This window comes from Melanerpes formicivorus, unplaced genomic scaffold (genome assembly GCF_026170545.1).
Source record: "Melanerpes formicivorus ecotype bairdi unplaced genomic scaffold, bMelFor1.0.p_v2 SCAF_143, whole genome shotgun sequence".
Taxonomy (NCBI): Eukaryota; Metazoa; Chordata; class Aves; order Piciformes; family Picidae; genus Melanerpes; species Melanerpes formicivorus.
The window spans coordinates 273,063-284,467 of NW_027142495.1; the positions used below are offsets into that span (position 1 = coordinate 273,063).

Below are 11,405 nucleotides of genomic sequence, written 5' to 3' on the forward strand. Positions count from 1 at the left end.
GTTAATAAAGGTTCTTCCACAGAGCTTTGCTGGGGTATGCCTAGTCCTGAAGCCCAACTGAGAAGCAGCTGCTGCAGCTCCGTGTTCCCAGGACCAGTCTGGAGTGAAGCTGAGCCTGTATTTCCAACAGGCATACACACACAACGCAACACATATACACCTGTCCAGTGACATCAAAGATAGAACCACACAACTGATACCACCAGGGGTCTTGTCCTGCTCCCTGCTCCAGCTAATCAGGATGAAAACCCACAAGCAGAAAGATCAACCTCTATTGTACTCAACACATATCCACTATGGGTCCCTTCAGTTATTAATCAGGATATCCAGCCAACCTCTGCCTCATAACTGGCCCTGGATCTTCTTGTCCCAGTTGCCTAATGCAGACAAATACATGCAGACAAATGTCTTGGCTGGCCTCTAGACCTCCAGTAGTTGCTTTTGATCTCCTGCTCCCTCCAGTATCACAGAATCATTTTGGTTGGTAAAGACCTTTAAGATCATAAAGTTCAACCTATTATTTAACTCCACCAGTCTGGTGCTAAGCCATGTCCCTCATCACCACATTTATGCATGTTTTAAACACCTTCAGGGATGGGGAGTCAGCCATCCCCATGGGGAGCTTTTTCCAGTGTTTGAGAACCCTTTCATGAAGAAACTTCTAATATCCAACCTAAACCTCTCATTCTATCACTCACTACCTGGGAGAAGAGACCAGCCTCCACTTTGCTACAACCCCCTTTCATGAAGAAGATAGAAGCCTTCCCATTTCCCCATCACCTTATTGCTGACCTCATGTAAACAAGCCATTGGTATACACCAACCTATGATGCAATATGGCAAAGTACCTATGACTTTTTTATTTTACAGCTCAGACAGAAAGCATTTTAGGATGCAACATCCAGCTCATATTCCAAATGTAAGAAGTCTTTCTTCTTTGAAGATCAAGACTTTCTTGGTCACAGAACTGACAGATGCAATTCTTTTAAGTCTGGCTGTAGCAGGGCAATGAAGGGTGTCAGAGCTACCCATCTAGGCTTCTAGACTAAAGGCCAGATCTGAAAAGAAAACAAAAAAACAACACAAAGAAACTAAAACCCAAAAGGACTGAAATACCTTCCTGCTAAAAGGTGTCACACCTACAATAAAAGCACGTCACCTCTGAGGTGGTATTTACCATCCTGAATTAGACACCAGAAATTCCTTCTCCACTAAGTGGAAGGAGCAGTCATTCTGGTGAGAGTGCCAGGGTTGAGCAACCCAGTAAAGAATCCAGGAGAAGCAGGTGAAATACAAAAACATTTTCTCTTTAATTCAGGCACCTGATTGCTGGTTGCAACGAGAGGAAGGTCTACATTTGGTTGTCCTTCCATCTTTGTGCATCGCAAAGACCTAACTGCTAACTACATCATCAGCTTTTTTTCTTGCCCATTCTCCTTCTGCATCCATTAACCTCATACTCTTGGCTGCACAGTAGCTCAGTTTCAACTAGAGGTTTAGAGAGATTACACACACACACTTCCCCCTCCCCTGCATTACCTACCATGGCAGCTTGGTAATACAGCTCTTTATTCAGAAATTGGAGATATGGGTTCAAACCATCTCAGTCTAAGGAGATTAAGCTAAATCTCCCACTTCCTGGGCAACTGCTGGCACAATCTGATTCCTAAACAAACCACCTCAGTTATGTGGTCCTAATTTGTATATTAGTCATAGCCCAAGCATACTTTGTAAACCAGACTCTTGAAGCAAGGTAGGTTTGAAACCCAGATGATGGTAAGGGTGAGAATTATCCATGCTCGGATCTGCCCAGCACCCCAGGCACTTTCCTGGGGCTACTCAATCCCCTGAGCATCAGCACTTAAAGACTGTCAATTCCAAAACTCAGTGTAATTAAAACACATTCCAGAGGAGCAAAGCTACTACATAAGCTTCCAAAAAAGCAAAAGCTCTCTGCTTCTGAGGTTGTAAAGTAACTCATTTAGATCCTGACACTAGTGACACATGCTGAGAGAACTTCTCACTACAAATACCTGAAAGGAGGTTGTAGGTAGGTGGGGGCTGATCTGTTCTCCCAAGGAACAAGTGACAGGGCAAGAGGAAAAGGTCTCAAGTCGCACGAGGAGAGGTTTAGGTCAGATATTAGGGGGAAAAAAAAAAACCTTCCCTGAAAGGATTGTCAAGCCCTGGAACAAGTTGCTCTGGGAAGTGGTTGAATCATCATCCTTGGAGGTATTTAAAAGACAGAGACATGGTGCTGCGGGACATGGTTTAGCGGTCGATTTGGCAGTGTTAGGTTAATGATAGGACTCAATGATCTTAAAGGTCTTCTCCAACCTAACCTATTCTATGCTTCATGAAGAGCTGCTTCATTAGTTCATACGAGAGACTCAACTTCTAGTATTGGATTAACAGTTGGACTTCATGATCTGAAAGGTCCCTTCCAGCCAAAATGGTTCTACAGCTCTCTACCTGAAAATGCAAACCCAAAGTCTCAACATGTTGAGGACACTTTAACAGAACACCTGCAATTAAAATACCAACTACATTTTATAGGTATGCAGATATTAATCTGTAGGCTGAAAGAACCAATTATTAACCTTCAAAGTTAGTCAGTGCAGTGACTTTACTGTTCTGTGTTGCTCTGTAGTGGACTTCAGTACTTTGACAGACTCTTGCAACCATCCTATGTTCCAGTTTCCTCATTTGCTGACAGAACAAAAGCAGGAATGAAGAAAAAGGAAGAGGAAGGAATACCTGCAGCTGTTTAGGCTGGAAAAGAGCAGACTAAGAAGGGATCTTCTCACTGCTTATTGATAGTGGAAGGGCAGGGTGCAAGAGGATGGGGCCAGACTCTTTTCAGTAGTGCCCAGTCACAGAAAAAAGGGCAATGGGCACAAGTTGGAAGCCAGGAGGTTCCACCTGAACTTCCTCTGTGAGGGTGTTGGAGCCATGGAGCAGACTGCCCAGAGAGGTTGTGGAGTCTTCTTCTCTAGAGAGATTCCAAACCCACCTGGACATTGTGATCCTGGGCAACCTGCTGTGGGACCTCCAGAGGTCCTTTCCAACCCCCCTCCATGCTTTGATTCTATGAAAACAAGAAATGCTGACATTTCTACCAAGGTACTCTCCATGGGCATGCAATGATCCTTTTCCCCAAAACTTCTTCAATGCAACAGCTCAAGAAATCTTTCTAGCCTCACCACAAACCATGCTTTTACATCATCACCATGATTACAAGTCTGAGCTTCAGCTGTTTACTTTCCACAAAAGCAGCATGGCTATTCTAATCTGCATCACATTCCACACATTGTTTTAGGATCAGTTATCTTGAATCCTGGGTTTTTCAAGGCAGTTACCAACTAGAAGGGTTTGTTGCTTACGGATTCCTCAGATGATCTGTGTTCTCAGGCTGAGAAAAAAATAGTTGTATCAACTTAGTCTAAAAGGAATAATGTTCTCATGACCTGATTTTTCAACTAGAAAATACAATTATGAATTTTAATCAGCCCAGGAAGGGTGGCTCAAGAGCAATCAAATACACTGGTACCTTCAAATCTTCTCTGACAGAAAAATATGCATCCTATTAGGATGCCTTTAACAATGTGAGCTACTACATAAAAGTTGGAATACCAGCACTAAAAAGCTGCAGCAGATGACTGCAGTAAGATCACAGCATATGAAAAAAAAAGAATGTATTTTGTCACCTACATTTTACCAGCTTTGGGAGAATGCCTACCTTTTAAAGATGTGTGCTAACACAGAGTCAAGTAGGAGTTAGTAAGGAATTAAGGTTATTCAGTGGGCATAAGGTCACCAAATCATTAAGGTTGGAAAAGACCTTTAAGATCAAGTCCAGCCTTCTACCCAGCCCTTCCCTCACCACAAGACCACGTCCAAAAGTGCCATATCTACTCATTTTTTTTTAACACCTCAAAAGATGATGACTGCACTGTCTCCCTGAACAGTGTCCCACCACTCTTTCAATAAAGAAATTGTTTCTAATACCCACTCTAAACTTCCCCTGGCACCACTTGAGGCCATTTCCTCTTGGCCTGTAAGTAGTTCCATGGGAAAAGAGACTGACCCCCACCTTACTGCAACTTCCTTTCAGGTAGCTACAGAGGGTAATAAGGTCTCCTCTCAGCCTGCTCTTCTTCAGGCTAAACAATCCTTCAGATTCTCTTCATGAGACATGCTCTCCAATGGTATTTTACAAAAAAATGGTACCTTACCAACCAAACAAAAAAAAACTAGTGAAAAGGAAAATTTGCACAGTTTTGTCCATTTTTTTTTAATTTCCAAGACTCAATTTTCATAATCAAGGTATAGTGTCATTATTTGCAGGCTGAAACATATGGACTCAGTAGTTTACCTGAACTAAAGTTTGTCCTCCTTACCTGGTGAATGAAGTTTTGTACACATGCTGATATCAATAAACACATTCAGATGCTAGTCTCCCACACTACACCCATCTCGAACACCGCACTTCACCACAACGAACACCAAGTCACACATCTGCTCAACACATGCCTTCCAACCATTTTCCATTCCAAACTTTGTTTAACGGAGCCCTAACTTGCCTGAGGACTAGGGAGTAAGGAGCAGTAGAAATTCTGCTGGTGAGCCTACCAGGAGCCGGACAAAAGTAAGAGCATGCGGCGTCCACACCTCACAACCCAGCATGGCCAGGGAAACGCTGGTGCGAACCCCAGGCTCACTGGGAAGAGCCAAGTTAGGGCACTTTGAACAAAGAGGATGCGTGCGATGGAAGTTATTGGCAAAGCCAGAACTCGCCGGAACCCGGCTGCCGTGTACTGGCCAAACCCACGTGTGAAAAAGAGAAAACTTCGCTAAATTACTTCCATCCTCATGCGATCGCTGTAGCCTGCAAAGTGGTTTTGATCTTAACTGCTTGAAATAGAGTTGAGCCTGGTTTATATTAGCATGAGGTATCCTCAAGGTCCGCCCGCTCCTCTCCCTGCCCCGGGAGGCCAGCGGCCACCTTTAACCCTGCTCCCCCCTGCCCCGGGGAGCCGAGCAGCCCCTTCCCTCGGGTTTGAGCCGCTCCACGGCGTCTCTCGGCTCCCACAAAGGCAGTAGGCGGCCCCGGAGAGGCCGGGTGGAGTGGCCCCCGCCGCTGAGGGAGAAGAATAGGCTCCGGGAGAGGAGGGGAGGGGGGACGAGAGGCTGCAAAGTGTGGGGGTGAGGGGAGAGGAGCGATAAAGGAGACGGAGGCATGGAGACACCAGCGCCGGTAGCACAGCACGGACCCCTACGCCGGTTCGTCCCTACTGCACCCGCACCCCCCGAGCCCCGCACTCACCTCGGGGCTGGCTCTGTCCCGGCACCCACAGCAGCCAAGTCAGGGCCAGCAGCAGCCACCGCCGCCCGCTACTGCCCATCGCTGCTGCTGCCGCCGCTGCTGCTGCCGCCGCCGCCAGTGGGATGGAAGGAGGGACGGAAGGAGGTTACCGGCCCGCAGCCTGCCTTTTATCAGCCCTCTGCCCGCTCCGCCCCCACACACACCCACACATCCTGCCATGCACCCCTCACACACACACCTTCGCACATGTACGCACGCATGCACACACTCTTACACATATATGCCATCACACGCCCCTCAGATAGGAACGTACACCTTCCCATGCACGCATCTTCACACGCACACGGTCACACCTCCCCTCACACACATCCCCCCCATGCACACCCCCTCACACCCACACACCCACGCGTGCCGTCAGACACACCCCCGTCACATGCACACTCTCCCTCATGTATACACACCCTCACATACTGCTTCATCCACCACTCTTCACATGCAAACAGCCTCTCTTACACACACCCTCACACACACAGGCTCGCATACTGCCTCATGCCCCCTTCTTCTCATCCACACAGACTCTTATATGCTCACATATACTCTCACATACACACTCTTACACATGCTTTCCCGTACACACTCCCCTTGACACACACTCTCACACACTGATACCCACCCCCTCACACACACATGCCCCTGACACACTGCCTCCCCCCCCAACTTTACATACAGTCTCATAAGCACAACGTCACACACACCCCCTCACACACACTCTCATACATGTACACACAAACACACACATATGCATTCCCTTCTACACCCACTCCCATCACATGCATCCCCTTATACCCCCCCCCCCCATGCACTCACACACACATATCATAGAATCATGGAATTAGAATAGAATAGAATAGAATAGAATAGAATAGAATAGAATAGAATAGAATAGAATAGAATTAACCAGGTTGGAAAATACCTTTGAGATCACCGAGTCCAACCTATCACCCAACACCATCTTACCAACTAAACCATGGCACCAAGTGCCTCATCCAGTCTCCTCTTAAATACCTCCAGGAAGAGACTTCAAGGATCATCTAGTTCCAACACCCCTGCCATGGGCAGGGACACCTCACACTAGATCAGGCTGCTCAGAGCCACATCCAGCCTGGCCTCAAAAACCTCCAGGGATGAAGCTTCTACCACCTTCCCGGGCAACCTGTTCCAGTGTAATTACACCCACACTCATGCACATCACTCACACATGCATTCACATGTGCATAACTTCACATTCCCACTCATACACATCCTCCCACACACACCTTCACATCCACACACCCTCACATCCACACACCCTCCTACACACCCTGACACATGCACCCTCTCACACATGTAACCTCACTCATACACATAAACCCTCACAGACGCATACACAATCATGTGCCCTCACACATCCCCACACATACACCCTCATACACACATCCTCACATGTTCAGGAACCCTGTGCCCCACACCATGTGTATCCATCACTACATACCCACCCCTCAAGCACTTGCATTCTCAGGTGATGCGCAGCAGCCTTAGATGTTTGGCATGTGCAACAAGTCCAAGTCTAGCACCTAAAGCTTCCTGGAAAGCTGTAATTAATGATCCAGGACCTCTTTCCTGTGGTGATAAATCTTCAAGACTTCACATAAACAGATTCACAGATTAACAAATTGCATTGGGTTAGAAGGGACTCTCAAAGGTCATCTTGTCTAGCCCCCCAGCAGTTAGCAGGGACACCTCCAACTAGATCAGGTTGCCCAGGGCCACATCGAGTCTGATCTTGAATGTCTCCAGTGACAGGGCCTCAACCACATTCCTGGGCAACCTGTTAGCAATATTTTATGACTCTCATTGCGAAGACCTTCCTCCCTATGTCCAACCTAAGTCTACCCTGCTCTGGTTTCAAGCCTTGCCCCTTGTCCTATTGCACAGGCCCTTCTCAACAGTCCTTCCCCAACCTATCTATAGCTCCCCTTCATCTATTGAAATGTAGTTATAAGGTCTCACTAGAGTCTTCTCTTCTTCAGGCTGAGCAGCCCCAATTCTTTCAACCTGTTCTCATAAAAGAGGTGCTCCAGTCATCCAGCTCCAGCTTTATGGCCCTACTCTGGATCTGCTCCAGCAAGTCCATCAGCCATGTTTGTTCTCTCCTCTGTCACTAAATGAACAGCTTGATGACTTTTGTCCCATAGGAAGTCTTTGCAAGTCTTTAATGACCAGTTGCCTCTTGAAACTAGCATGAAACTCAATGAACTGGGTGTAGAAATTCCTAAAGATAGAGACATTTCTTTAACACTTCAGGGAAGGTCCCAGAGGTCATATCTACAGTTCTCCTTAATGAATATTTCAAGTCGGTTGCAGCAAGAAATGATATTTTCCTGGGGAATAAAACCTGCATGCCCAAAATAAATGGAGGGAATTTCAGTCTATCAAATGCAAATCTCCACTATCAACATATGCTGCTTGGATTTTGGAGCCTAGAAGAAAGATGGAGACAGACTGACAGGAAAAGGGGTGATGATTTTTCAACTGAAAGAGGGAGATTTAGCCTAAATAGCAGATATTTTTTACAGTAAGAATGGTGAGGCACAGGTCCATGTTGCCCAAAGTGGTAGAAGAAGGTCCATCCCTTGAACCATTCCAGATGAGGTTGGTTTGGGCTCTGAACAACCTCTCTAGTTGAAGATATCCCTGCTGACTGCAGGGGGTGTTGGTCCAGGTACCTTTAAAGGTTCTTTCCAATACCAAGTTGTTGGCTGGTTGTTTTCACTGATTATAGTATAGAAATTCAGGAAGAGCATTTTACATGATTTGCAAAAATTAAAGCTATTTCTTATCATATAACTTGGAGTTATGAGCTATGCCTGAGGGCAAAGAAATGTTTGTATTCAAAATAGACAAAGAGGAAAAATCTATGGGTCAAGGAGATAAAAGATGAAAAGTTTCTGCCCTGAAACCTTATCAAAGTCCTTCATGGCTGCAAATAAATAATCCTCCACAACTGTCCCTTCCAACAGCTCTGTCCTTTGCTCACACCAGGAACTTCTTAAATTTCAGGACAAAGCAAGGAGGAGGAAAACAAAACATCTGTGGACAGAAAAATCAACACATTTCAATGTGTCATTTGGTCTAAAATCATTGAGGTCGGGTTAAGGAATCCTCTGTGAGGGATCATGAGTACCAGCTGGGAGTCAAGTACAAAGGAAAAGGGAAGAGGGAGCATCTGTGCAGCAGAAAATCCTGCCAGTTCACAGCTTGGTAATGAATTTAACTATTTCTCCAGCAAGCTGAAGAGCACTGCTGCACATCTATGCAACATTAACTGTCAGTTTGTTATTACACACAGTTGCCCTCATCAGGATGTCCCACAAGTTCTAGAGAATGTATGTTGAGATCCAGCTCTGCATTTTATCATCTGACTCAATTATTAGAGGCTAATTAAACATCTCCATACAACTCATAACCAAAATATATACACTGAATTTGTCTGCAGGGCTATATCTGGTCATAAGGAAAAATGTCTTTCCTCTATATGTGCTGGAGCACCGCAGCAGCGAAGTACTGCAGCAGGCTTCCCAGAGAGGTTGTGCAGTCTCATTCTCTGGAGAAAATCCAAATCCACCTGAACATTGTGATCTTGGGTAACCTGCTGTGGATGACCCTGCTTTAGCAGGGGGCTGGACTAGATGATGTCCTGAGGTCCCTTCCAACCCCACCACACTGGGATTCTGTGATCACAGTTTTTCAGAGTCCACTGTAATCTCCAGTTTCATTTGAGTTTGTACCTTCGTGGAGAAGAATATTATTGTGTTTCTTGTCATTCTCCCACAGTTCATCAGTTTTACAAAGTACCAGGCAATGAAAATGATCCTTGGTCCAAGTCAGGGAATATAATCCTACCCACAAAATATGCAAAGATGTGATTACAGTGAACTTCTTAAAGTCTTCTTTTCTCTCTCACCAACTTCCATGAATTACAATTGCCTTGAGGATTTTATGTCTCAGTGGCAAAGGAATGGAAAATCCTAATATTGAGGATGATACAGCACAGTGAGCAGTTAATCTACCCATCTGTGGCTAACAACCTGTGCATAAAAACATTGCCTTTCCCAAAACCAGGAGTTAGGGAGAATTCTAACTGGAGAAAGCCCAAATATGCAGAGTCTGAATGGAACCACTCTGCACCTAAGTAAACTCCAAGTCAACACCAAATATGTTTTTTCAGCTTTTGTCTGTGTCCCTGTGCTTAAGGCAGAGCTATTGTGTTGATGGCAGGTTCCCTTCAGGCCCCTCAGGAGCTTGAAGTCACCTTTGACCCCAGAGGGCAGCAGGGGCATGCAGAGCTGTCAGGGGTGATGTGCTTTTCCTCATCCATAGCATTTAATAACTTGATGTCCCACCATCCTGATTTACCACTGATTCCACATTCAGTGATCCTTTTTCTCTGCTTATTGGGGCATTTTGTGCCCTCTCTACAAGAAGGACATTGAGATGCTGGAGTGTATCCTGGGAAGGGCAAACAAGATGGTGAATGACAGAACAAGTCCTTTGAGTAGTATCTGAGGGAAATGGAGTTGTTTACCTCAGAGAAAATGAGGCTGAGGAGAGACCTTATTGCTCTCTACAACTCCTCAAAAGCAGGTTGCAGCAACGTCGGTGTCAGTCTCTTCTCCCTGCTAATAAGTGATAGGACAAGAGGAAATGGCCTCAAGTTACATCAGGGGAGATTTAGGTTGAACAGAAGAACAACCCCAAAAGGGTTGTCAAGCCCTGGAACAAGCTGCTCAGGGAAGTAGTGTAGTCCTCATTGCTGGCAGGATTTAAAAGCTGTGTAGATGTGGTGCTGAGGGATATGGTTTAGTGGTGACCTGTGTGTGCTGGGTCAGTGATTGGACCCAATGGTCTGAATGGTCTCTTCCAAACAAAATTATATGATTCTATGATTTCTACAATGTGAACACCATTGATGGGACATCTGATGGAACTGGGGTAAGGAGTTTGGAACAGAACACTGATACAACAGTCAGTAATCCCACCCAGAACTACACTTAATGGCTAAATAAGGTTTTTATCAGCATCTCCAATGTACAACAAAGGGGTGGGGGGTGGGGGCTAGAGGGGGAATTTCTGCATATATTTGTTCTTCAATCTGCCTCTGTGCTTCATTATCTCATAAGCACCACCCAAGTGTTCTGAAAAAGCTCTCTGGAAATAATTGTCACTTGTAATCAGAGAGGAAAAACTATTCAGTAAACTGCCTGCCTGCCTGTAATAAACATTCAGCCACTGCTGAAAGCTGGTTTAGATAATGCTTCAGTTGTTCCCCAGAACCCTTTGAGTCCTTTTGTCTCTTTCCCTCACAGAAGAATGTCCAGAGGTTAATAAATCTGAGCTGCGACAGGCCATAAAGAGAAGCAAATTCAAAGCAAAAGGCCCTTCACAGCACACCCTGCCCACAACTTCCCCTCAACAGACACACCACCTCTGCAGCTTGACAGGCTGGAAATGAAACCAAAGGGAAGAGGTGCAGGCCAGGGCATCTCCCACGTCCCTCCTGCTGTTCCTCAGCTGGTAGCCTGACACTCTGCTTTGACAACAAAAGACTGTGCAGAAGGACTTTGGGATGCTGGTGGGTGAAAAGCTGGGCATGAGCCAGAAATGTGCTCGCAGCTCATAATCAGTGATGTTCTGTGCTGCAAACCCTCTGCTCCTCTGATGAGGACTCCAGAGCTGGACCTGGTGCTGCAGATGGCCAGGTCCAGCTCTGGAGTCCTGAACACAGGAGAGACATGGACCTGTTGGAATAGGGGCAGAGGAGGACATAAAATGATCAAAGGGATGAAAGCCCTCTGATGTGAAGGCCACGCTGAGAGAGATGTAGTTGTTCAGCCTGGAGAAGAACAAGGCTCCAGGAAGACCTTCTTGTGGCCTTTCTGTACTTACTTCAAGGGGTCCAAAAGAAAGCTGCAGGCTTTTTAGCAGGGCCTGTCATGACAGGACAAGGGGTGATGGTTTTCAACTAAAAGAGGAAGATTCA

General features: G+C 45.9%; 1 protein-coding gene across 1 annotated transcript in view; it reads right to left on the reverse strand.

Annotated features, from left to right (window-relative positions):
* LAMA1 (laminin subunit alpha 1) overlaps positions 1 to 5,405 on the reverse strand; it is a 118,877-nt gene extending 113,472 nt beyond the window's left edge. Inside the window, exon 1 of the mRNA XM_068168614.1 lies at positions 5,327 to 5,405. Coding sequence (XP_068024715.1) covers positions 5,327 to 5,405 — 79 coding nt within the window. The remainder of the gene's footprint in view (positions 1 to 5,326) is intronic.
* Positions 5,406 to 11,405: the final 6,000 nt, after the last annotated feature.